This window comes from Amblyomma mixtum, chromosome 5, assembly GCF_055824585.1.
Source record: "Amblyomma mixtum isolate Tamu chromosome 5, ASM5582458v1, whole genome shotgun sequence".
In the NCBI taxonomy this organism is placed as follows: domain Eukaryota; kingdom Metazoa; phylum Arthropoda; class Arachnida; order Ixodida; family Ixodidae; genus Amblyomma; species Amblyomma mixtum.
Window position 1 is genome coordinate 92325179 of NC_143016.1, and position 27250 is coordinate 92352428.

General features: G+C 47.0%; 2 protein-coding genes across 2 annotated transcripts in view; both read right to left on the minus strand.

Moving 5' to 3' along the window:
- The window catches only part of LOC149343041 (putative chitinase 10), a 53767-nt gene extending 47688 nt beyond the window's left edge, over positions 1-6079 (minus strand). Inside the window, exons 1-3 of the mRNA XM_089546881.1 lie at positions 4726-6079; positions 4312-4569; positions 2389-2688 (exon numbers count right to left, since the gene is read on the minus strand). Coding sequence (XP_089403007.1) covers positions 2389-2688; positions 4312-4569; positions 4726-6079 — 1912 coding nt within the window. The remainder of the gene's footprint in view (positions 1-2388; positions 2689-4311; positions 4570-4725) is intronic.
- A 538-nt stretch (positions 6080-6617) lies between these two features.
- LOC149343042 (putative chitinase 10) overlaps positions 6618-27250 on the minus strand; it is a 44128-nt gene continuing 23495 nt past the window's right edge. The window contains exons 12-20 of the mRNA XM_089546882.1: positions 26308-26481; positions 22901-23160; positions 22025-22125; positions 18564-18681; positions 14527-14721; positions 13157-13279; positions 11693-11866; positions 7324-7611; positions 6618-6671 (exon numbers count right to left, since the gene is read on the minus strand). Coding sequence (XP_089403008.1) covers positions 6618-6671; positions 7324-7611; positions 11693-11866; positions 13157-13279; positions 14527-14721; positions 18564-18681; positions 22025-22125; positions 22901-23160; positions 26308-26481 — 1487 coding nt within the window. The remainder of the gene's footprint in view (positions 6672-7323; positions 7612-11692; positions 11867-13156; positions 13280-14526; positions 14722-18563; positions 18682-22024; positions 22126-22900; positions 23161-26307; positions 26482-27250) is intronic.

Sequence of the window (27250 nt, forward strand, 5' to 3'; positions counted from 1 at the left end):
CACTACTGGGTGCAATAAAACATTTCATCTCGAGTTTTATCATTGTGGTGACCAGATTACTCACCCAACTATTCCGTTCGGGCAGAGTCGATGTCCCTTGCCACGTAGTTCTTTATGTGATGTCATCTCTTGTTGCTTCTAATCGCAAAAACTCCTCGGCCCCTAGGTCCCTTTTCAGCCTCATGCATTGTGCCTCACCGTAATCCCTGTTAAAAGAAATAACTACCACAGCTGCGGCGAACGTCGCTCGCAGCAGCGACGCCAGTGATCCTATGCCACCTGCAGAGAAAGCGCGTTGTTTGTCGCATCATCTCGGCGGGGAGCGGTAGCTGGCAGAGCGCGACTGCTCGAGCGTTTACAGGCTGTGTTGCCAGAGTGTCACCATGACCTGTATTATTTGTTAGTGCCTTAGTGCCCTGTAAATGTCAAAATCTGCCCACTGCCGGAGTTTAGAGCATCTGTTGGCGCATACTCGAAGGACACCAGTTTTATGTTTAATCAGCTTTTCTGAACGTATTAAAATCATAGTTGAGAAGAAAGTTTCACTTCAACCTTGTCATAGGTCGATTATTTTAGTAACCAGTTATAAGCCTCCTAAATCTACCCGCCGCGGTGGCTCAGTGGTTACGGCGCTCGGCTGCTGACCGGAACGACGCCGGTTCGATCCCAGCCGTAGTGGCCGAATTTCGATAGAGGCGAAATTATAGAGGCCCGTGTACTGTGCGATGTCAGTGCACGTTAAAAAACTCCAGATGGTCGAAATTTCCAGAACCCTTCACTGCGGCGTCTCTCATAGCCTGAGTAGCTTTGAGACGTTAAACCCTAATAAACCAATAAACCAAACCTCTTAAATCTTGCATCACAGACTTCGTAATTTATAATCCTTAAGGAGCGTTCACCTTCACCAGCTTTATAATACCAAGGATGTTGCTCAGGTCCCTGCTTATCACTACGCACAGACAGTAATTTCAAAATATTTCAAGCAAAAAAAAGATCATTCAAGAAGTACACGAAACATATTTCATGACCAGTGAGAGGTGGACATAAAATGTGGGAGTCTGTAAGAAAATATTCGATATTTACCGCCTCCTATTTAGAAGTTCTTATGTGTAACACTTGCTCTTCTGCATCCGGTGTAAACAAACGTCACATAAAGCTTTGCAATTGCTCTGAAATAAACCAGGTGGCTTTTATTTAAGCATACCACTCTACAATTTTAAAAATATTTTTACCTATAACCTCATAACTAAAAGATGAAACAGTTACCTCTGATGTTTTTCAGCCTTGGGGTTTTTGCTATAACAATATTTAAGCTTCTACACTGTGAAAGTAAAAAAAAGGCAATAAAGCCTTTTCTTACCTGGGTTCACTGTTTTTACCACATCCCATTCTGTTTCGGAAAAATGCGATATTTTGTATTACCTTCCTCCAAGTTTAACGTTAAGCACAGAAGAATATTTTAGCGCTATGATATCAACGCTATCTATCCGTACTGAGGGGGTATATCGAGAATCAATTTTCGCTTGCTGGGGTGAATGAAAGTCAAGCTTGAGCTGTATCCGACAATAGAGCAGTGCGCGTTTTCGATGACAACATTGCTGCAGAAACGCGTCACTGGAGCATAAGCCGCTGGCGCACACTAGGTGAATTGTCATTGATGACCAAAAAGTTGAAGACCCGTATAACTGGCTGCCTGGGTCAGTGGACGCCTCATTCTCAATTTCAGGTATGTGGCGGTGGTGTCCACCCGCAAAAAACTGCTTCGGACATTATATTGGGTTTAGCAATGCTAAACCGCCAGGATTTTTAAGGCGGAAGCCTTTAATGCCTCATCGTTGTAACAGGAGTTGTCGACAGAAATGTCACGGTTTTCAATTGGTCGAAACGGTCGTGACGTCACTATTCTGATTCCGTGGCACGCGTTGGGGTTGCGGCCACTCCTCAGATAGATGACAGGTCGCAAACAAAAGGAAAATCGAACATTTATCCAGGCATTTACAACTTGTAAAGACGCGGTGCTGCCACAGTCGTGCAGCGCGGTAGAAGGAACGAAAGAGTCACCAGTTACGTAACATGACACCTCCGGAGGGAGGTGTAAAGAGGGAGAAAGCACGCGGGCGAGAGGGAATGCGCGCGGGGAGAAGGAAGAGAAAGAGAGGGGAGGAGAGAAGTCCAGTGTTCGCAGATGAGGCTGGCGCACGGCCGGGAAATTCAAACTGGACTCGGGACATCACACTCCCCGTCTGGTTATACATATAACCACTATGTGATGTGTTCAGTCCTCGCACGGAATAAGCAGGACTGTCTCAGTGACAGGACGGAGAAAGGTCTTTATCACTCCCCGTGTCGCCGTCTTGATCTCGACCTTTCGCACCCTGCCGTCCGCACTCGCGATGGCGTTCACAATGAGTCCCATGGGCCACTCGTTGCGATGAATCTGGCTGTCTCTCAGGAGCACGAGGTCACCTGCCTTGAGATTTCGAATTGTCCCCTGCCACTTTCCACGACTCTGCAGGGTGGTAAGGAACTCGCGTCGCCAACGGCACCAAAAGGCGTCGGCCAGCCACTGAACCTGCCGCCACTGTCGCCGATACACATTCTTTTCACCGAAGGCTGGTGGCACTGTGTTGCCGCCGACTTTCTGGGTAAGGAGTGTTGAAGGAGTCAGCACTTCCCAGCACTCGGGGTCTGTTGAAACAGGAAAGAGGGGTCGGGAATTTATGATCCCCGAGACTTCCGCCAAGAAGGTTACGAAGACTTCGTGAGTAAGGCGACGAGAGGTACTCTCAAGAAGCATGGAGTCCAAAATTCGCCGTGTGACTCCTATCATTCTTTCCCACACTCCTCCCATATGAGAAGCTTGAGGGGGGTTGAATACCAAAGTGCATCCTTGGTCTGACAGGAATGTCCCTAGCTTCTCGTGGTCTGGGCCACTGGTGTCCAGTTTTAGTTCTGAGCACGCTCCAACAAAGTTCGTACCGCAATCGGACCTCAGCTGCTTTGCCGGGCCCCTTATGGCGAAGAATCTCCGGAGAGCATTAATAAAACTTGAGCTGTCCATGCTCTCGATCACTTCGTTGTGAACAGCGCGGATACTCATGCAAGTGACGAGCACGGCCCACCTTTTGCTGTTGGCCTCACCGCCTCTGGTCCGACGAGAAGCAACTTGCCACGGGCCAAATAGATCTAGTCCGACATAAGTGAAAGGCGGCTCGGTGCTTAGCCTTTCTGCAGGCAGGTCTGCCATCTTCTGCTGCAGCTGCCTTCCTCTGAGCTTGCAACACGTAACACAACTGTGTATGTATGAGGCGATGCTACGCTTAGCTCCGACGATCCAGAACCCAGCTGCCCTGACTGCTCCCTCAGTGAAATGGCGGCCTTGATGTTTTACCAGCTCGTGGTAATGCCGCACAATCAGGGTGGTGACGTGGTGCCATCCTGGCATGATGATGGGCTTCCGCTCTTGCTGGTCAAAATGGTTTGCTCTGTCTAGTCGGCCACCAATTCTCAAAAGACCGTCGGAATCAACCCATGGGTCCAGCCTCCACAGAGGGCTTGACTTCGGAAGTCGCTTTCCTCGTTGCAAGCTTTTCAACTCTTCTGAAAAGGCTTCTTTCTGGACAGACAGAATAATGACTGCCTTCGCTCGGGCTAGGTGTTCTGTAGAAGGTCCTATTTGTCGAAATGAGCTGTTATGCGGGCAGTCTGACACGTTGTGAGAGGTGCCCCGAAATTTGCTCACCAGCCGCACGAGCATTGCAACTACGCGAGTCAGCTTAATCCAACTCGAGAAGCGCTCGAACCGCCTGCTGCCGAGTTCTTGCACGTCTACACTGGTTGCGAGAACATTTGCCTGGGGCCGCACCTCCGTGTCGGAATCAGCATCGACCAAGTTGAACTTGCCCTTCAATACCCGCGAGCAGTGTTCTTGATGATACAAAAACTCCGGGCCTGTCAGCCAGGCCGATCCTGCCATTTGGGCTGCTGGCACAGACCTTGTTCCGAGGTCCGCAGGGTTCACGTCTGAAGGAACGTAGTGCCATTGCTCTGGCCGTGTAGAGCTCCTGATGCGTTCGACCCTGTTACTGACATACACATAAAACCTCCGAGTCTCATTATGTATGTAACCTAGAACCACCTTGCTGTCAGTGTAGAAATTTACAGCATCAAGCTCCATATCTATTTCACGACTGACGAGCTCTGCTAGCTCCACTGCCAACACCGCGCCGCACAGTTCAAGCCTTGGGATGGTGTGTTCCGGATGTGGTGCTAGCTTAGCCTTTCCTATGACGAATCCAACATGACACGCACCATCTGGATATGTCACTCTGAGGTAAGCCACTGCAGCCACAGCCTTGGTTGATGCGTCGGAGAATAGGGGCAGTTCCTTGCGCTGTGCGGTAGTGAGTGAGGCAGGGGAATAGGTGCGAGGTATGTCCAACTGCTCGAGCAATTGCAAGGAGTCTTTCCACGTCTCCCACGCGGCCCTCTTGTCTTCAGGAAGTGGACAGTCCCAGTCGCATGTCCCAACGACCAGCTCTCGGAGGAAGGACTTCCCTTGAACGATGACTGGAGCCACAAACCCAAGTGGGTCGTACAGGCTATTCACCACTGACAAGACACCGCGTCGAGTGAATGGCTTCTCTTGGATTGGAGTCGTAAATGTGAAGACATCCTTCTTCAGGTTCCAAGAAACTCCCAGACTGCGTTGGATTGGCGGCGTGCCATTGCACAAGTCAAGATCCTTCAAATTCTTGGCACGGTCTTCTTCTGCAAATGCTTCCAACACTGTAGGGCAGTTAGAGGCTATTTTGTGGAGCTTGAGGTTTGACGCGGCCAACATCTGTTGTGTGCGGCGTATCAGGCTGATGGCTTCCTTGTCTGTAGAGAGAGACTTCAACCCATCGTCCACATAGAAATCCCTCTCGATGAACTGCCTGACGTCGCTGCCAAATTCTTCCTCTCCTTCTCGTGCTGTTCTCCGCAGCCCATAGGTTGCAACTGCTGGTGAAGGACTATTTCCAAACACATGTACCTTCATTCGGTACTCCACCATGTCACTGCAGATGTTGTTGTTGCGGAACCACAGAAATCTCAGATAATTTCGGTGGTCGTCTCGTACCAGGAAGCAGTAGAACATGTTCTTTATGTCCACAGTTATGGCCACGGGTTCCTTCCGAAATCGGATGAGCACTCCGAGCAGGCTGTTGATCAAGTCTGGACCGGTAAGCAGCACACTGTTTAAAGACACGCCTTTGAACTGTGCACTGGAGTCGAACACAACTCGTTTTTCGCCGGGTTTTCGTGGGTGACAAACACCAAAGATGGGGAGGTACCAACACTCTTCTCCTTCTTGAACCGGTGGAGCTTCTTCGGCATGGCCATTCTTGAACATGTTGTCCATGAAGCTCGTGAATTGTTCCCTAAGTTTTGGCTTTCTCTTCAAGGTCCGTACGACAGCTGTGAGCCGCGACTCGGCCAAGCACCTGTTATTCGGAAGCCATGGCCTTGGAGAACGAAAGGGGAGAGGCGCTATCCAACTGTTGGATTCGTCCTTTGAGAACTCGTCGTCCATCAGCTTCAAGAACTTCCTGTCCTCGACAGAAAGTGAAGGTCTGTTGTCATCCTCCGTTGTCTGGAACAGCGTTTCAGCGATCTCATCGTCATAGCTGTGTTTCCTAGCAGCGTGCTGAGCTGGTTGGAAGCAGTGTGTCGACCCCTGCATGGCAGTGAGCTTCTCCTTGACCAAGAAGTGATTCTCACATGGCTCGAGAAGGGAGGGACGTCCATTTTCGAGGACGTTTGTTTTCAGGTTGCTGACACAGTCCGGTGTGCGACTTCGACTTATGCAGACATTTCCTACGATGACCCATCCCAGATCCAGTTTCTGAGCAAATGGCGCATCAGCCGGTCCGTTGCGCTGTTGTCGAACCTTGTGTATTCTGAGTATGTCTCTCCCGAGGAGAAGCAGAATCTTGGCCTCCGGGTCCAAACAAGGAATAAGTTTAGCGACAGCTCTGAGATGAGGGTGATGCAATGCCACTTCCGGTGTTGGAATCTCGGTCCTGTTGTTAGGCATTTCGTTGCATTCGATAAGCGTTGGCAACGGAAACTTCACGGAGCCATGTATGTCTTCTATGAGAAAGCCAGACGCTCTTCTTCCTATTACCTCCGTAGTTCCAGCACATGTCCTTAGTGTGTAGGGGGAACTGTGACCATTGAGTCCGAAAATGTCGAAGAACTCTGTTCTTGCAAGGGACCTGTTACTCTGGTCGTCTAAAATGGCATACATTTTTGCAGTCTTGTGAGGCTGAGTCGGATGACTTACTTTCACCAAGCAGATCTTGGAGCAGGATTTGACACCGTTGTTTTGACCGCAGACCTCTGTGCACTTGGATGACACCTCAAGTGCAAAATCCTTGTCTAGAATTGCATCTTCAGCATCGTTCTGAGCTACAGGAGGCCTGTGGCTGACATTTCCAGCATGAAGCGCCGTGGCATGCCGATCGCTACCACACTCGTCACATCTGACAACCGTTTTGCAGTCTCTTGCAAAGTGGTCTGTCGAAGCGCAGCACCTGTAGCATATCCCAAATTTTTTCAGCAAACATTTTCGTTCATCCAGCGGCTTTTCCCTGAATGCGCGACACTTCCGGAGGGGGTGAGGCTTCCTGTGCAGAGGACAATACTTGGTTGCATCATGCCACTTTAATGCGTTTGAGGGCGGATGGTCAGTGCTTGCTTCCACGTCCGTTATTTGCACTGAGATGGGTGCTCTTCTCGGGCTTCCATCCGTTGCCCATCTGTCTACTCTTGTGAGCCTTGAAGGGGTGCCGCTTGCGGAGCTGAGTTTGAAGCTAGGATCGTTTCTCGTTTTCGCTTGGTCCCTGATAAAGCTGGCAAAGAACGAGAAAGGGGGAAAGGCGACCTGATGATTCTGTTTGTACTTGGAGCCTTTCGCGATCCACATGTCTTGCAAGCGCTGGGGCAGCTTTTCTACAATGGGGTTTACCCCTCTTGCGGTGTCGAGATAGGAGAGCCAGTCAGGTGAGGGTCACATTTTGCTGCCTCAACTTCAAGAAGGAGGTCTCCCAGCTCTCTCAATTTCTGGGTGTCTTTGTCGGTCAGTCTGGGGAAGTTCGAAATTTTTCGAAAGATGGCCTCTTCTATAATTTCTGGGCGACGATAGCATTCCTCAAGTCTTTCCCAAACTACCTTTAACCCGGCCTCTGGGCTGTCGACGTGCACGGAACGCAGCCTCTTCGCGTAGGTTGACGATTCGGTCCCAAGCCATTTCACGAGAAGGTCAAGTTCCTCGCTTGCCGTGACTTCGAGAGTCCGAGTCATTCCCTTGAACGTAGATTTCCACGACCGGTAGTTTTCAGGGCAGTCGTCGAACTTCGTAAGCGAGGTACTCACAAGGTCGCGCCGAATCAGATACTTTGCCATGGCGGTCAGTTCAGGGGCGTTAGCTTCATCTCCCTGCTGACTAGCAATGTTCTGCGTGATGCCTTGGTTGCGAGTGCTTGGTGTGCATGGAGCGCGGTCTTCAGGTGCTTCATTGGCGTTCTGACAGACGTAATGCTCCCCGCCGTCATGCTGCTGCGATTGCTGGCGCGGGCCGATGCGCACGTGAGCCTGGTCAAGCACGTAGTCAAAAGTACGTTGAGCGCGGTCTTCGGATGCCTCGGAGACAGTCCGACAGATGTGATGCTCCCCGCCGTGCTGATCTACGGCAGCCTCCAGGACGTCCGCTTGCGCTTCCGCGGCGGCCGCTTCTCTTTCCAACTGCATGACTTGTAACTCTGTGTCTAGCTCGGCTTTCTGGCGTTCGATTGCCGCAGCCGCACTTTTCTGTTGTTCTTCCAGTCTGGCCTTTTCCAGTTTCACCGCGGCTTCCTTCCTCTTGAGAGAAGCCTGTACTAGCGCCGCGGCGGCCTCCGCTCTTGCTCTGGCGGCCAGCATGCTTGGCGTTGTCGAGACGGCCGAACGCTCCGAACGAGCTGAGCGCGACGAATGCCGTGACTGCACATAGCTTGCTGTGTTCTCAGAGCATGCAAAATGAGACTGGTCCGGACTCACTTGAGCAGCGGGCGACTTGCGGTCTTGTCACGCCATGTCGTCCGTGGCTGCGATGCGAAAACGGAACTTCTGAAGAGCGGAGCCAGCCAGCGGAGCCTAGGTGCTTTCGAAGATTGCGCGAGACACCGACTCGACGATCGTCGCGTTTTTACTATTCTGATTCCGTACGCGTTGGGGTTGCGGCCACTCCTCAGATAGATGACAGGTCGCAAACACAAGGAAAATCGAACATTTATCCAGGCATTTACAACTTGTAAAAACGCGGTGCTGCCACAGTCGTGCAGCGCGGTAGAAGGAACGAAAGAGTCACGAGTTACGTAACATGACACCTCCGGAGGGAGGTGTAAAGAGGGAGAAAGCACGCGGGCGAGAGGGAAGGCGCGCGGGGAGAAGGAAGAGAAAGAGCGGGGAGGAGAGAAGTCCAGTGTTCGCAGATGAGGCTGGCGCCCGGCTGGGAAATTCAAACTGGACTCGGGACAGCACAGTCACACTGCGCGAATTTCAAACAGGGCCAATTGTACTTTGGCTAGCAACCATGCAACCAATTAAAGGGATCGCATAGTGATAATACAAGTAAGTGGGTACTGAGTTTAGTTAATTGCTGAATTAGCGAATTAGTCTAAATAACCTTTCAAGTCAGGCCAGATAAATAAATAAAACCGAGTAGGAAATTGGTCGAGTTCGGGAATCGAACCCCGGTCTCCGGAGTGCGAGACGAGCATGCTAACCACTCCGCCATGCCACCTTTTTTTTCTTTATTGCCTTCAAAGGCGTGGGAATACAGTGCATTACAACATATGTGGCTATTTACATGGCTATTTACATGGCTACAGCACTCCTCGCTTCCAGCGACCATTCCAACTTCTTCAGTTGGGATAGATTCTGGAAAAGGGATACAATTTCTTCGTCAAAACCTTGATTTTTTAACACATCGTAAATTTTCAGGACACTCTCAACAAAATATTGATACACAGATCTGGCTCCAGGATCGCAATGGCGATATGCCATGGCACTACGCCACACTGCATGCAAGCCAAGCAGAAAAATTGTGTCATATGGAGCTCCATCGTCTTCGACAGGCAGAAACCTAATGCCGTGCGGAGTGAGCGGCAAATCTTTCTTTATGGTTCGCTGCAACACGTCCCGAAAGAAGATTGCATTATTACAGTCGACAAAAACATGGTCAATTGTTTCCTCCTTCCTACACAGAAGGCAATGGCTGCCCCACGGGACGTATATGTCTCTTTCATGTAACCATCTTTTAACAGGTAAGGTACCTGTGTGCAGCTGAAAGAAGAAAGTTTTTCCTGAAGGCGTTACCCACATTCTTCTTACCCTCTTTCGAAGGTCTGGAATGAACAAAGCCGCGTCTAGTGAATACGGCGTCTTCGTTCACTCCCATCTTCCTCCCTTGCCGTTACGGCGAGGTTTAGGTGTCCACCGAGATATGAGAGACAGATATATTTACTTTCCTCAAAAACGAATTTACCGACGAGCAAGGCGTAGAACCGAACGAGCGACGGCGTTCTATGGACTCCCTGGCAGTGTTGCAAGACGCTGTCGTGTTTCACTCTTAGAGGCGAAGCCTAACATCTTAACAACGCCTTAGTGACGCAAGCAGGAACACCACGCTTAAGGCTTTCGCCTCACCGCACTTCAGGTCAACAAAGTGCCCCCCTGAATTTTTTTTAAACATTGTCTGTCGTTGACATTATGTGCAACATAGTGACGATTCTTGATATGCTTTGCGAAAGCAACAAGTTCATTACAGAATAAGTCATTGGAGTCATATATCAGGGCTTTGCTTTAACGAACGGCACGGCAGCCTAACGGGACGAAATGAATTTAGTTAACAAAGAGCACTGCACAGTTTATTGGCATATCTAAAATTGCGTGGCCGTCGTTGCGTGGCCGTCGTTGCGTCGTTGCGTGGCATGGTCGTCTTCCTGTCAGACGTAGAAGTCGCTTGTTTCTTGAAATCTTGTACAATTTGGGTACCATTTTTCAAGGATCTTCGTCAATGTAATCTCTGAAAGTGTAGCACAAAAATAAAGCGTTAGCTAAATCTGCTTGCATTGTACCTGAAACAAAAGCGGCATCACTTGTTCCCATGCAGCACTCTTTTACGTTCTTCGTATGTTAAGCAGAACAGGGTGTATACGCTTGCTACCTTCCACATGTAATCCAAAGTTGAATACTTAATAGGAGACACTGGGAAGAGCTTTCGAGAAATTATTTTGTTTGTAGAATAATTTCAATTTAATAACTGGGCTTCTTGTCAGATTCTTGTTTCTGACTGGCATCTCCGAAATCTTGTAGCATCATCCGTTTTAAAGTAGTAAATTCTAAGTACATAATCCATAACTCATAATAAAGACGACGTCAAGGACTTGAGAAATTACTGACCGATTTTCTTGCTATCCGTTGACTATGAGGTATTTACTAAGACAAAGGCTAATGCAGTCAGAATTACCTTGGACCTCAATCAACATAAATCTCAGGCAGGCTTTCCTAACGGACACACGACAGTATACCATATTTTCATTATCAATCAGGTGATACAGAAATTCCCATAATATAAAGAACCCCTATGTAGAGCCCTCACAGATTACGAGAAAGCATTTGACTCAGCCTAAACCTCAGCAGTCATGCAGACAATGCGTAGTCAGGATCTCGAAGTTTCTTAGGTAAAACTACTGGAAAATATTTATAAAGGCTGTACAACTACCAAAGTCTCTCATAAAGTCAGCAATGAAATTCCAGTGACCTACGTTATACAGCAATAAAGATGGCTTTTTTGAGCTGCACATTCAAATCTAGACTGCCCAAAGTAAAATGTACAAGCCTCGCTGTAACTGCCCTCAGCAAAGTAAAAACAATGTGTTTATAAATGTATTTGTAGACTTTGCCGAGGAAATGCACTTCGATAACATTTCCTTGTCAGAAAATTCCTTTGACATTTCACTGTCATGATTAGGTGAAATGGTATGCACCGTTGATATCGTTCAGCAGTTCTGCGTTACAACACGAACAGCTATTGACAAATTTCAGCCTGGCGATAGTTGTGAGGAGCACCCTTTCTACAATTTGCGTATTTCCTGTCCTAGCGAGCACATCCTTCAGACTGGAACTTCCACTCGTTTTTCAGTTCGTATTTTGAGGCTTTTAGCTCCCGAGCCATTCTTTCATCATTACGGATAACCAAACATACTTCACAACTTCGGTGGAAAGGACTACTGCGGATGTTCAGCTTCCTCCGCGTAAAAGGCATTGCACTGGTGTTTAAAATCCGGGAAACACGCGGCCTACCCTTTCGATTCCATAATGCATGAGAATGCTTCAATGTGTGTGTTGCGAGAAGTTATGTACAAAGGCTGGAGATAAGGAACGCGCTTTCATACAGCCCGCAACTGAATGTAAACCGCATCTCTATCGTACAATTCATGCAAATTTAAATACAAACTATGTGTGGTGACGAGCGATAGACATGAGGCTAAAACCTCAGACTAGATTTTTAAATATATTTTCGCTCTCTCCTCTTAATCCCACTGCACTGTACTGTTGCACACGCGGCATCGATAACTTAGACATTATACAAGGGGAAACGCACCTTTGGCATTTCGTCCTTGGATCGCCGCATAGGGATGGGCCGATAATTCGTCATTGGTATCGATGCCTCTGTCACCATGGGGTAGAGCTCGCCTGTGCACTCACCCGAATAATCGTCCGCGTCCAACGACCACACAAAGATGCCGCCCAGCCAATGCTTCCGGAACCATGAGGCCTTAGAACATCAGTAAATAAAATACAAGTGTCAATAGCGCATTACTTGAGTTCAAGTGCTGCATTTCCGCGAAGGGAACACCTATTATTGAAGAAGGAAAACTGATGATCGTTCAACAAGGGATTCATCACCATCACCAGCCTCACTACGCCCACTGCAGGGCAAAGGCCTCTCCCACGTCTCTGCAATTAACCCTCTTCTTTGCCAACTGCCGACACCGTATCCCCGCCAATTTATTAATCTCATCCACCCAACTAACTTTCTCCCGCCCCCTGCTATGCTTCCCTTCTCTTAAAATGCACTCCGTTACCCTTGAAGACAAGCGCTTACCCGGCCTTCGAATTACGTGCCCTGCCGAAGCTCATTTCTTTCCCTTGGTTTCGACTAGGATTTCATTAACCCGCGTTTGTTCCCTCACCCACTCCGCCCGCTTATGGTCTCTTAACTTGAAGAGCACAGGGGCCGCGCAAACTCGCAACTGATTTTATTCAGAACGGCACACATACTTATATCTTCATGCCTACAATATTTATTGCCGGCTACGCGTTATAACTTATAAGCCATGTCATCTTTTGCTGGTAAGAAGAAAAGCATTGAGGTGAAGCCGTAGGCAGAAGGCAAGTGAGCTTGCTGAGACTTTTTTTTCATAAGCAACGAAAGAGACGGTTGGCAGACATGAAGATATAAAGATGTGTGTCCTTCTGAATCCACGTTTGTGTCGTGTAACCCCTTAACCCTTGCTTAACAATGTAAGACCGATGCGGCCAAAAAGGTGCACTATTAAGCAGTAATGAGCAACATTCCAAAAACTGCTAAATGTTGATGGATTATTTATTTGAATAGGAGTGAAAGATGGGGCAAGTTTGTACATAAGAACGGGGGGGGGGGGGGATTAAAAGCGCACGGGACCTAAGCATAGCAGTACTGACAGAACTTTAGCAAAACGTCATCACCAATCATCATTTTTTTTTGTTAACTATATTCGGTTCACTGTTCACAGTTAACTATATTAATTCTGTTTATTCTGTTAAATATATATTCTGTTAGCATTTGAAAAAAGAATAACATGATTTATAAGAAAAACAGTTGGCAAAAAAATTTTTTTACTTAATGTGGGTAGCTAGCTCCAATTGGGTCCTTCCTTTTTAATTGCACTTTTCTTCATACAGTCACTGTACAATAGGCCCAGTTTACAGCCCTTATACCGAAACGCTCTTGCAAAACAGATAACTTGTGGATCTCGCCAGCCCTTTCTTGGCGTTCTCGTTGTAAAAAAGACAGAAGGCATACCTTCACGGCAACGCTGTCCATGTCGTCGTAGCTGACCCACTGGTCCCCGTGGTAAATGTAGGGTGTCGCCGCGTACTTCACCCATTCTCGTTTCCAGTGGAGGTCATTCACCCGCGTACAGGTCTGAGAATAAATCGAAACTTTGTGCAGATGAATAAGCTGAGAGATCAGTCGAAAAATTGTAAGCAACGCTTACAGGTAGGTGAAAATGAAGATGAAAATGAAAATGAAGGTGTTCTCGCTTACTTTACAAAGGAACAATTAGATACACTTACGCGTCTTTTTTTAATGTTCGGATCAAATAGTATGCATTGATATCCAGCACGTTTAGAATGCTCGAAAGATTTATCCAAAACCCACAACTATAAAATTCCTTTTCATTTTCCTTTGCGAAGCTGAGACCTGGACGGCAATAACACCTTCAATGGCACATTGTAAGTGTCGAGGCGGTTTCTGTTGTTCCTCAGGTGTCTGAATGCTGAAATCTTATATTTTAGTCGATGTCGTCATCGTATTAGTATTAAAACGAAAGAGCTTCCTGATACAGCCGTTGGTACAAAATTGCTGCTGTACATAAGGCCGTACCGCTGACAGACAAAAGGCGAATATTTCCTGGTAACGGATCAGTGGGATGCAATGACATCTGCAGAGAACAAAAAGGCCTAAATAAATGAGGAAACCTCAGCAATTACATGCGTGTATTACATAAGCGTTCATTTTGTGCGCAAAACCAATGAGCCAAGAATTCAATTCAACCAGCCATTGTCAAATTACTTTTTTCTACGACAAGGAAAAGAAAAAAGACGCTAAACGCAAAGATGCTCCGCAGCTCCGCAATCTACCTTTGAAAGTACAAAACCGAATTTGAAGTAGCTTTTCCGTCGTTCTCATAGGGGTGGGGCGCACTACTACACGCATGGAGTCCAATGTATACTGCCGCAAATGGAGCGTATTTTACATTGCACTAAGAACCCCGAAACGTATACAATCCACAACAAATAAACTGGCGATAAGAAATAACTGTTTGTAGCTCCATACGGCAGGAAGGCGTCCTTAGCCTCAACGAAGAGCTAAAGCGTTATTTTAAAAATTTTCCCGTGGTACCAGTCATGTGCCTTCTCTGCGAGATTAGACTGCCTCTTAAACAGAAGTGGAAGTTTTATGACCCGATTTAGGCCTTTTTACATATCTAGAAGCAATTAATGTAAATGTTGGATTAAAGTCAGCGCTGCCTTTCTGTATGACAATTCGAATCAATTAATAGCTAATAAGTCATCAGTGGGAGATCTAACCTTTTATCTTGGTCCTATGCACCCGAACAGCCTTTCAGTGTCACTCCGCTATACAGTAACAAAAGCACCGTCGCTCACCTCGACGTAGTTCATGTAGCCGTCCGTCTGGGTGAAGTTCGCGCCGTAACCTAGCGGGTGGTTTGCGTTGAGCTTCGCACTGACGCCATTGTAGGCCGGGTCATTCAATGTAAAGCTACGACCATACGTGGCGATTCCTGGTATGATCTTGTATTTGGGCACACCTGCATTTATCCACCGGCCCAAACATGACTCCTGCAAAATGGAAATAAAGGCGGCCTTTAAATCAAACCGCAAATATCAGTTTTGTATGGTGACTTAGCAGACCCGTTTGGTAGGATCCTTCAGCCTGGTTGTCTCGTGCGAGTTAGTCTTATGAGATACGAGACACCTATTGTTCACATTGTTCCCTCATCTGATTGGTTATTCGTGGTCAATGACAGCGGCACACAAAGGCATGAGCAGAGAAGAAACAGACGCAGTGAGTCCAGTGCTTTGTTTTCTCAGCTTCCTCGTTTTATTTGTGTCGTCCCGCAATAGTGACGGTGGTCCAACAGTTACGAAGACATTCAGCAAGACAGTCTGGGCAATATTTTGTATATTCAAACCAGGCTATGATGGCATATTGTAGTATAGGAAGAATTAGTGAAGTATAAGCTGGCATCTTGAACAAATAAACATAAACAAATAAACATTACAAGCATTTGCGGCACTATGCTGTAGCCGCTGACCGCAGCGCTCGCAACATGCAAACAGAAGCATATTTAATCTCTTTTTACAGCTTCTTCTTTGTTTTTTTTTTACTTTCTCGCAGAGCAGCCACCTGTATGACGTCGGTACCCACAATCCATGTTAGTGTCACGTAGAAGACGACGATGAACGGGCAGTGCCACGGAAGGGAGCGCTCGCGCTAGGCGAGCCTGCTGCGCATACATACACTAGACGATTCTGCTAGGCTGTGAACCTCCGGATTGGTGCTTTGGCACTAAAAGGTACACAAGGCAGCTACAAGAGGTGCCAGCAGTTGTATACATGTCAGCGACGTTGAGTTCAGATGCAACAGCAGTGACACAATGCTCTTCTGAACTTGCTCAGCCGACCAATGCCTCACAGTTGACGTTGTCGCAATGATACATGAGCGCTTCGACGAAGTTCGCTGCAGAGTAGCGCGCTTGTAACTGGAGATGATCCTGTATTTCTACTTCTGCGCAGCAGCGGCCCGCACTCTTTTTCTTTACGCGGGCCACACCCATCCGAAACGCAAGCTTGGTAACTACGGCCATGAAGAGCATATTCAGTCTGCACACCAAACAGCGTCCCGCGCCCACATTGTCCAGGAGGATGCCCGGTCGGGGCTCTGAAAAGCGCTGTCGATCTCGAGAACGTGGGCCGCATTACCTTCTTCATAACCACTCAACTTTTCAAAGCGGTGACATGAGAGGCATTCGCACCATGCATTGTTTGGACAGCTTTACGGAAAAGACTTGGGATGCTGTGTAGATTTTTCGTGGAAAAGGAATGCCTTCTCAGCTCTCCCCATACCTTTCGGCTTACATCCGCCCGTAAAGACATCCCCATAAGTAGAACTAGCTCCTGTGGCCCAGTCCGTGGAAATAGGATTGCTTCTCTGCAAAACTCCGTCAGCTCCGCCTGCTTTTTAAATCCTTTAAATTCAATTTGTTCCATGAGATCGGGCGCTGCTGCAGCCAGAGTCATCGGCTGAAGCATAATAAGCCCCTTGCGCCCAGGCTCGAAGGCAGGCTGAGTGTGCATGGCTGTGCATTATGCATCTGGTAAGCGTTCGCTCTGTATCAGTGGCAAAAGCTTCACCGATAGCAACGCTGCACTGAGAGAGTTAAGTAAATAAGACATTTCTGTTTTGTGGTTGCAAACAGAATTTTAGCACGAATATTCTTCTGCGTGCTCAGACGCTGCACATGTGATGAAAAGGGCTATCATTCGAGGTCATATATATTGAAATGAATAGGACTGAATCGCTAGTGAAGAATAAATCTATCACAGTAATAACAGTTCCTCTCAAATCCGGAGTACTTTGAAAACCACAAATAAAGATCTAAACGCAGGAATGCCCGAAAGGAGGGACTATTGAAACAAACCTAGGGTTTTGCTGCCTCTGTATAATACGCCACTTGGCTGCAATGAGGCTGCTTTTTTACGCCGGCGCCGAGGCCCAAATTAAGTGTAGAAGAGACTACGCCAATTTGAATTGCATGCCTTGTCTGCCTCGAAGTGTTTGCTGCCGCTTTCTTCGGGGACAGCCATAGGTGCTCGCGTTTTCCTTCAGTAGCCGCGTGGCAGTCAGAACATTCTTGTAGGCAGTTCTGGGCTCGATTTCTCTCATAATATGTGGGGCACTAACTTTACCGCATTTCATAACTTGGCACTATGTGAATAATAATAAAATTTTGAGGCATGCGTAATGTCTTCAGTAATGACAACAAAACGGTATCTATCAGGAGACAACATCTCGAAAGAGAAGAAGGTTGCAAGCAAATTTTTCGCGAGCGCATACACTTCTTGTAACTTGCCCAATCATCTGAATGTTTGTCGTGCGGTTGTGTCCTAAAGGAAGTTTATGGCCTTAATTCACCCTTCTTTGGGGCAGGGGGCGCTTTTGCGTTCTCAGTGATAATAGCTTGCCGCCTAACCCATGCTACACCTAGACATTACCACCCAGCAGCAATTCATGCGTGCTGCTCAATGATTTCATCTAATCCTTAGACATGCGACAACACAAGGAGGGTCGTCACTATAGAAATTTATGCACTATTTTCGTTGCGTCTCTCGTAAGCACCCGTGTTGCAGCAGCGATGACTGAGAGGTCTACTTATGAAAGGTGTATTTAGAATCCTCGGCTTTTACTGGCGTCTTAACATAAGCATTTCTTTTCGTTTCATTTACTCCCATTAGTGTCACACGTTCCAGTTGAGGTCGGTCTGGGGGATGCAAGCAATGAGGACGCTAGGGATTGGCAAAAGTATATTAATATAAATATGATTATTACGCAATGCCTTTGTCCATGACCATTTTCCCAAGCATTTCAACCCTGAAAGGCCCAGCAACAGGCAAGGGAAAAGCTTGCACCCATTCGAAAACTGGTGGGTACCTGGCGACTCGGGGGATCTCACCCAGCACCTCGTGGATGCGAGGTGGATGCTGTACAGCAACCAAGGCGCACGTACATTTATAGACATTTTGTGCTCGCGACAAGCCAAGAAGACACAAAAAACCTGTCATGATCGAAAAGAAAAATGGTCCCCGGCGGTTGCGCAGTAATTATGGTGCTTTGCTGATGACCCGAAAAGCGGTGGTTCGATATCGGCCGCGGCGGCCGAATTGCGATGGAGGCGAAAAGCCAGACGCCATCGTGTGTAATGTTAATGCACTTAATAGGAACCCAGGTATTCGAAATTACCAGCAGCCCTCCACTACGACGTCCCTCAAAGCCTGAGTCGCTTTTGGACGTTAAACCCCAATAAACCAAACCAACCAAGAGAGAAATTCAGACTCTACAAGCATGTGCGACCGCAGACAAATACATGCGCGAATAACGCAACGAACTCTTGCACGAAGATCACAGAGACCTCGTCACAAACAAAGCCTCACTGTCTGTCCGTTCCAATAGAATAAAAAGCTTCAATGTTTTCAATACTCTCTTCGGTCATCCATTGGGGATTTTCTGCGAAAGCAGCAACGCTGTCTGCTCGCTGCGGTGCAATAATCGCGTGCTTTATTTTTTTCCAGTTTTCTCTGAGTTCGGATGGGCTGAGGTAGGGACAAATAGAAGTGAATTATTCGCCGTTAAACGCTTTCCTGCACTAAAAGCATTTTCTTATGCTATCAGGTATTTTTCCACGATGTGATTGTTTTGCGCCTACCTTGTTAGCGACGGATTAGCGAAATATTAAGGATTAGCGCGAAAAAAAAACCAATCCTAAACTATTCCTAGGAGCCCATTTTGATTCTGACAATCTAACTTTATAGAGACCAGTACATCAGCAAAACGTAACGTAAAAACTAATCTGCTTTGCAATCGAAAGAATGCAGTGAGTAACAGCAATGCCAAAAAGACTTACCGACTCGATGGAGGTACGGTTGTCCCCTTCGTAATAATATAGTCCGCTAGTGAGCTTTGTTTTGGAGAGGTCATCGAGCTTGTAGTCGAACGTCATAAGAAACAAATAGTCGAAGTGCCTGCGATTAAATTTAAAAACCACCGATGTTTCTCTCATAGTTCACATGCTGCTTCGGAACGTTAAACACATCATACCAAAATAACCGAGCTATTCAGGCTCTAAAGCAATCTATGTTTTTCATAGACTTGCCCTGGATTTTTTTCTGCGGCCAAGATAAAAGTGTGACCAGCGTTTCAAGCCTTTGCTGCCCAAGGTTAACACTAACAGAGTCCAAGTCTTACGTGTACGGATCTGTACTTCAGACCGGACAGTCGGAGAGGAACAGGTGTGCAGGATGACCTGGCGGGTTGGTGTTATGACGTACGGTTATATTAAGATAGCTTAGACTGAATTTTGCATTGGAAGGATCGACATGACAGTACGTTTCGCTTTTGTTCTTTCTACTCCTGCTCCAACCTCCAACCGTACAGCACCCCAGTTTGTAGTCAGTAAACATTAAGAACTGATCTTCTGTTCATAGTTCCACTTTATTGAACTCTCTTCCTATACGAAAGTGTAGTGAGGGAAATATTATTGCAGAAGGATGCCCTGTAGGTAATCTGTCTAGCATACTTCCTATTAGAGTGAAGCAATGACAGTAAAATAAATGACAGCTTCAAAAGTACCCGCAAATATTGTTTAAAACAGAATACAGATGTACAGTAAACCGCTAGGATGCGGTGGTCAACATTACCAGCAAAATGTGAAAACCAGAAAGATGGGACTGGTATTTGAGCAATTTCCCTATTATATCATCATTAGACCCTAGCGAAAGGTATGTTTCTTAGCGTTGAGCTGAACAAATTTCAAAAGTCCATGTGCTCTCATGAATGCAAGGAATTTTTTTTTTCACTTCTAATTGAGAAAAGGCTACAAAGAGCGGTGAGATGGTGCGCGAACATGTTGAAACTGATGGCCTACTCTTCTTGCCGACTGCGAAACCTTGCTTATAAATTATTCTTGCTCTCGTACTCACTTCTTTCGACGGCCGTTCAGAATCGATGGGATGCAACAAAAGTTTAAAATTCCCGGGGTAATTTTCAGTCTTCAGCGCTACGATACACGTGGTAGAAGCTTAGCGTTATAAAGGCGATTGTCCAGATGTCCTAATTACATGACTTTTCGCTTGGAGAAAACTTATGATGCGTTGAGTGAATTGATACGTGCATCAAAATACCGCATATGTACAAGTACATACGGCCATATGAATCATTTGTTCTGATATTCCCTGTAAGCTATTTTCTTTTTTGATTAAACGACTCCGATGTCTGCCTCATCTCTCAAGTGCTTGATATGGAAGATGACTGAAAGCAAGCTCCAATGTTAGTGTCGGTGTCTTTCACGTTGAAGACCACAAGGGCACTAGCGTTGGAGCTCGCGATGTCATGGTAATGCGCCAGCTATTGGCGCATTACAATATAAAACTAAGATTACTGCGCATATTTAATTAATAAATCAAATTTTCTGCATTACATAATTAGAACCGGTTCGTGTAGAGCAGACAGCCAAACGCCAACGCCATTCCTTTTTTTTATTGCACCACATACACACTTTCCCAGTGGGCCGAATTGCGTTTTGAATTAACCAGGCTATACCGTACAACAGGTTACTCCACACAAAATTTAACAGAATGATTGATTTTCTGGACCGCCATCAGCATACTCTTTCTCATATTCCAAGACAGATACTGACATCAAGTTCTAGTGGCTCTGACCCGAAACACGCAGGTTCAATCCTGGCCATGGCGGTCGCATTTAGATGGCAGCCAAATGCTAGGACCGTGTACTCGGCGATGTCAGTACAGGGTAAATAATCCCAGGTGGTCTAAATTATCTGGAGCCCTCCACTACGGCACCCCTCATGCCCCAGTCGGTTTAGGATGATAAACCTCATAATATCAAACCTATTGCTCTGCTAGTCACGTTCGATTTGAGCAACTCTCAAGTGACAGCAAGAACAAAGTCTGCCAGCCTTGTATGTGGTAAACGTGCGCATATTAAATGCAAGCCAAGAAAGCCAACTTTACAATCTCCTGCTTTTGTTTCAATGTGGCCCACGATGCCGACAGTGAAGGTAGGTAGTGTTCATGCGGCAAGGCAAAACGGAAAGCAGGAGACGTTTATACTTTATTTCATGCCGTTTTCATCTCATTTAGTCCAGACGTCCATCATGAAGAAAGGAGGCTGAGAGGCGGAAACTGACGACCAATCTCAGTCATGGAGGGTTTGGACACGGCTCCACCATCAGCCACCCCGCTGACAGCGCATCCAGTCCTGACGGGCCATGGGCAGATGCTCCGGCACTTCTTCGCACAACCACCCCTTGATTTCTTTCCCGAGACTAAGGTATTCCCTATGAAACTCATCAGGTATGTCAAGTGCGTCGCCGTACTCCGTCATTTATCGGCTTTGACACCGGTCTGCTGGTGCGACATGGGCATGAGCGTGTTTCCGCTATGACGAGCATTGGGTCATCCCACGGCATACGTCACCAGGAGATTGACCGACGTCACAAAAAAAATAAAAGGAAGAGCAACGAAAGGTAGTAAGCATGGTGTCTCCTGTCATTTAGGAATAAATTATACATTATCAGTGCGGGCAATAGGGGCGAAGGGAAAAAGATATTGCAAAGAACTGGTCTCGCTTTGACTCAGCAGGCTGCTAACTCCATAGTGAAATACAAAGGACAAGCTGGGAAGCGCGGCTGTGGTGACATACAGGAAAACCAGTACCGTCTGCGTTTTAACTCTGCACAAGGTTCGCAAGCAGTTCGACTGCAGCTTAAAGGTGCACCAAAGAGGATTCTGAGCTCGTCGTTTTACTGCGGGATCTTGATCTACATGCTCCGAGCATTCTTAGAAGCTTTGAATTATTGTCCTGTGAGGCCGATTGCCGTATTAAATCAGATTAAACGTCCCAGACCCCGCCTTTTTTTTTTTATACTGACCTCCAAAAGTAGGATAAATCATTCACCGCGTTGAGTGCCTTTCACCCAGTCGCGTGTCGGCTTCGCTTTCGCTTTTATTTTTTTTTTCTAAGTTTACGTGAATGAGTAGTTTCAGTCGCAAACAACATAGCCGTAAATTAGGCCCACGGGTATTAAAATACACATGGGCTCTTTGCATTCACAAAATATTACGTGTATTACGTATTACGTGTTTCCTGCCTTATTCATGATACCCCATGCTCCATATTCAGTATATTAGATTAGATTAGGGCCCGTAATAAAAAGATTAGGTTGCGCACTAAACATGTTTCTACGTGCGTAGCGGACACAATTAGACTCATCAAACGAAGGTAGGCACCCCGCTTGGGCGGTGGCTTTCGCAAAAATCGCTATACCCTGTGCCCGCAAGCGCATACCTTGCCATCCATCCACTCATGAACCCAGTGCACTCGGGGTTGCGGCAGGCCGGAAGCTGAACTGTGATGAGGGTCTCTTTGAGGAGCGCTTTCCGTAGTTTCTGCGGATTGCAATAAAAAATGCCGACAAAAAGCACTCTGAGTTAACGTAGCGTGGGGTAACTTTTCATCCAACATGCTGTCGTTGTTGCTTCAGTTCAAACGCCATCCTTACGGTGAGTTTTCACTGCGTGTGCGCTGTTCGCGTGCGCGTGCGCCAGAGAACTTGCAGTGCAGACTTTCAAGTTCAGCCTCTAATTTGCCAATCGGAAATTTCCCTAATTGTAACCACACGTTACACTCAATTAATTTACGGTGTCCTATCTTCTGTTTACCTGATCCGCACCTAAAATTTCACATATAAATAAACAAAATGCTCAAAAATACAAGCCACACAATGATTGCGGTAGTTATCTCAGTGCCCGTAATCTGAAAGCGTCGTCTGCGTCAACCACTTAGAGCCTCAAATGTGGAGGTAACATCTGTGTGACGAGAGATGGCCTTTCTTTCCTGTTACGTCATCACGACTGAAATTTCAGGTGTCATTGCGTCAATAATCGTAGCGCAAAAATTAATACTGAAAGCTTGTACTATAATTACATAGAATTTGTGCTAATGGTTTCGAAAGCAGAAACAGGCGCCTGTGTTTGTGTTTGAGGCGATGAGAACTTCTGCGCAACTACAACGATCCGAGACGACAGTAGCACTTGCCGTATTTGGGAGCAAGAGAAAGCAGCAGTGCCCTTTAAGCGACACCAATTTCGACATGTCCACTCAGAGCTTACAGGCTCAGCGTTATACTGCTCTAAGGACAAAAGGAACAAATCTGCCTGTCACCTCGATGAAGTTGAGTATTGTCTTGATTTCTGCAGGCTTGCAGAGGGGGGGTCCGGGTCCCTCCAGGTGAAAGTTGATGCCGTCGATGCCGAGCTCGGTCAGCCAAAACTTGATCTCACTGATCAGATCCTCAGCCTTTGCGTCGTCACGAATCCTATTCAGCAGGCTTTGCACGTGCGCGCCCCCGCCGTAACTGACGAGACTGCGCAGGTGATTACTGCCCATACCGAGCTTCAGATTGCCTATTGCCTTAAGTATGTCTGCAAAATAGAAGTTTAAAAAATTACGGAGTTTTAAAGCTGTAAAGCGAGTATGACGTGAGAAAGCACTTGGTTTCCAGTTAGCTTGACTACTGCCTAAACTTGTGTTCACTTCTTCGAATTCCCTTGACTCTTTCCGAGACATTAACTTGCAATGTCCTTCAGGGCGATTTCTTTTAAACTTCCGTACCACGTCACCTTCCACTACCCACACCGCAATCAAGTCATCTCATCTGAAAGCTCAAAGATGGAGTGTCATATCAAATGAGGGACAAATGTCAAATGTCAAAGCTCAAGAGTAAGAGGTAAAGGGTCATAGGTAGAGGATTCAGAGACTCATCGGCTTTTTCAGGATTGCTAGTGAAGAAGTGATTTTGCACTAAGCATTAAGCAAAATTCTGGAGCCGGCTCAGACTTTCAAGAGCGCCGTGACAATACGTCTGAGGTTCTGGCCCCACAAAAAAGCTCGGACTTGTATGACATTTTTCTTAAAATACTACATACAAACAAACATATATAATTTTCTCGATTTTTCTCCGCGCATTCACTCCTCTGTAACTAAATCCATTAGCTACGATCAGAATAATTATCAGACAGTAGCAGTCGTGCTCAGTACGACCTCTTGCGCACCAAAAGCGCAGGGGATGCACTTTATGTGTTGCTTCATACCTGATAGTGTCTAAAAGTTACGAAGCATGATCGACATTGAAAATTAAAACACTGTCATCCCTGTTGCCAAGACCGTGATGTTTGATAATCACAGCGCCATATTCTCTGTCAAACGCGATTCGCGCTCTGCAAGCTTAAGTGGTGCTAAACTGACTACCGGCTGAGTGCAAATAAAATGTAGCGTGTCCCTTAAGCCGTCGCAGTTTCATGTAGTAATAGGCTTGATTTTTGTGCAGTTTCACAGAACGCCTTAATTGGACGCGGTAGGTATTGGTGCTGAAGTGAAGCAGAGGGGCATCAACACCAGCACGCCTGTATAGTAGCTTTAATAAAACTGACATTGTGTTACGAAGAAGAGTGCGAAAAGCAGCGCATGCTTTCTATAGAGTAGAGTGGTAGCCTTCTTCTTGAAAGCAAGTGATCATATCTTGTTTACATCCTTTGCAAACACTCACTAGAAAGGAAGAGAAACTTAGAGAATCTTTTAGGGGCCAAACTCACCACGCGCTGCATAAAATTGCAGTTAGGAGCGCTCTGCCATTAATGCACCATTCGTTCTAAAGCTTTCCGGCCCATAGCGCCCGTGGCCTTAGTGAGCATGGAAGCTCTGGCCACTGATGCTCTCTAGTTTAGCTAATATGGATATCGATGAGGAATTCGAATTATTTCCAACGAGCTCGCACAGAGTAATTAACAAAGTCGTTTCTCTCATACATCTGTGTGCGCAATGTACGGCGACCTGCACTTCACCCTGCAGCTTTTTGAAACAGTGACACGTTCATTTTATGCGGATTCGCAGTTTGGAAACGCGGAGACAGCGGCGACATCTATTAAAAGCCTGCTAACGGAAAAGGACCAAAATATATAGTCGCTTTGTAGCATTATTATACGAGAGGGGAGGGGGGGGGGGTGCGTCCTCTAAAATAACGAAGTCCCTTGGCTTCGCGCCATCCCACTAGGTATAACGGGCTGGTGTGTGCGTATGTTCTGCCTTGTTTTTGTCTCTGGGACAATCTAACAGCGTCAAAATTGTGGAGACTTGCCCCGTTTCCTCCCCTTTGGTTTGCTTCCCCGAGATGGGTCCCTTCTAGTTTTTAGTTACTTTAGCAAGGGAGGGTGCCGGCGTTGTAGTGACACAAGGCTCACGGACGTAGTGACTGCTGTGCGCAAAGGATTGAGCACTCCCTCTTCGGCTCGGGAACGGGCCGCACACGGACGTGTCGGCGTGGCGCTCCGCTCTCCGCCAGCGAGGCGAGGCGTAGTGTGAGAATTTTCCCGCCGCTCGTCCCGTCTGGCCTTGGAGCTTCTCCCCTGCCCTGGCGTGGGCGAACATTCGCTGGTAACTTTGCTGGTGAGTCGGACGACCTCTGTTCCTTAGCGTATTTTATTGCTAGCCGGCGTTATTGTTGCAGCAACAAATGCCTAGTTTGTGCAAGCCAGAGTTTAGTTGTTTCGTTCCCCCTCAGAGCAAGACCCGCAGTGGTCGGTGGGCGCAAGGTACAGCTCGCGATAACGAGGTGGGGTCAGCGTTTTAGAACTGCGTTAGCCGCGGTTAAGCGAGGAGGGCACATTCATCCCCCGATTAAAACCCCATAACATGGATCATTTTCTGCTCAGAGCAACTGCACCAAGCAGCGCAGTCCTACCACAGTTTCGGTTCTTCAAAGCAACTTTTGAAGATGTCATAATGCAACTGCTTCATGCTCTGTCTCCCCGTATCAGTGAGCAGTGAGCGTTACAAGATACAGAAATGTCTCGTAATTATTTCGGAGCGAACGCTCCCCTTCTCGCGTACAAACCTTCACCATCCTGTTACGGCGCAGATATGACTTTGAAGTGGCCTCAATTAGCAAAGAAAGAAGAAAACTGTGGTGTAGGTGGTAATCGAGCCCGGGCCTCCGGCATGCCCCCGGGGGCGGCGACGCTCCACTCCACCATAGCTGTTTCTTTTCCGTCTTCTTTATTGCTCCGACACGGCTGTTCGACTCTTGGAAGTGAATGAAGGTGAATCTGGTAAATGTACAGGTGTCTAAGAAACGTATCTTCTAGATACGTACTGATGCTAGCATGAATAATTTAATTATGAGCATGTGAATTACAGATATCCCAATTAAGCGAGTAAAGAAGTCCGTTTCTGGTGAATTTCCTTTGTGCATGGCGTGCAGTCGTAGCGCCATCATGCGGCACCCACTGACACCGCAGTACACAATGTACGGCGATGGTCCAGCAGATGGCGTACGTCTCCTGAATGCACAGATGTCTTAGAAACGTATCTTCGAGTAATGTACTGAGGCGTTCGTGATTAATTTTTTTGTGAGCGTGTAAATTACACATGTTCAACCGACCTTTCGCCCCAAATAACCAGCCTCAGTCGATTTGAACCATAGCCGAGTTTTTCATTTAAATACGTTTAGGCTAAAATTTCCTTTCAGATAACTCTTGCCACAGGCGGGAATGGACGGCATAAGCTTAACGTACTTTTTTCTCCCTTCGAGCCCCTCTTGCGGAACAAGAACCGCCCAGTCCTGTTGTGCGTCTCCAGGTAGGAGTAGACGAAGTGCGTGCACTTGTCCACTGGCAGGTACCTCATGCTGAACCTGCTTGCACCCCGTCGCTGGAAGCCCTCGCCACGTATGAAGCACACGACGGGCGCTCCTGCGTTGTGCTCAGTATCTTCTTCGCTGCTTGTTTCCTCAGTTGTCCCGCCTTCACTCGTACTAGCTGAAGTCTGTAACGAGAGAGATTTGCATGGCAGGCCAAGTCCCCTGACAATGGGGTCTGCTTTCGAGCCTTGTAGCGGCCCTTTTATGTCAAGTGCGAAACGCAATAAGTCAGAAGGGTAAGCAGGAGCCTCTTCCTCACCCTTGTGTACCTCGGTGGTTTCGTTGACGCTGAAAGAGCCCGGGTGTAATTTTCAAAATGAGGCAAATGGCGACTTCTAGCGCAGAAAAAAGAATATACATGTCGGGTGGTAAGAACAGAGAAAAAGCAAAGAGACACTCGATAAGAGAGGGCAATGTTCAGAAATGCGGTGTCGTTGTGGAGAAAGCTGAAAGCTAGCTACCCCGAGTTATTATAACCATCCTAAACACCATCATCAGCTCTATTACTTCCATTAGCTGAAGAAGGTCTCATTGTTGTCCATTTATCCTCGCTTGCTTTCCTTTTCTTGCTACGCTTTTGTTAGCATGGAATCCACTGTTACTCTAACAGACCATAGGTTATCGCATCGGTACGCCAATTAATGCGAATACAGAATGAATCCCCGAATTTTTCTCTTTCTCTTTTAAAGAAGAAACGACAGCGAAGTTTTACCTCTATCGATTGCCCGCCTTTCCGATCGCGCACACCCATTTACCCACTTGAACCATACGACCAAAGATCGCGTCGTCTTGAAAGGTCTCCTTCGAGGTTTGTCAGA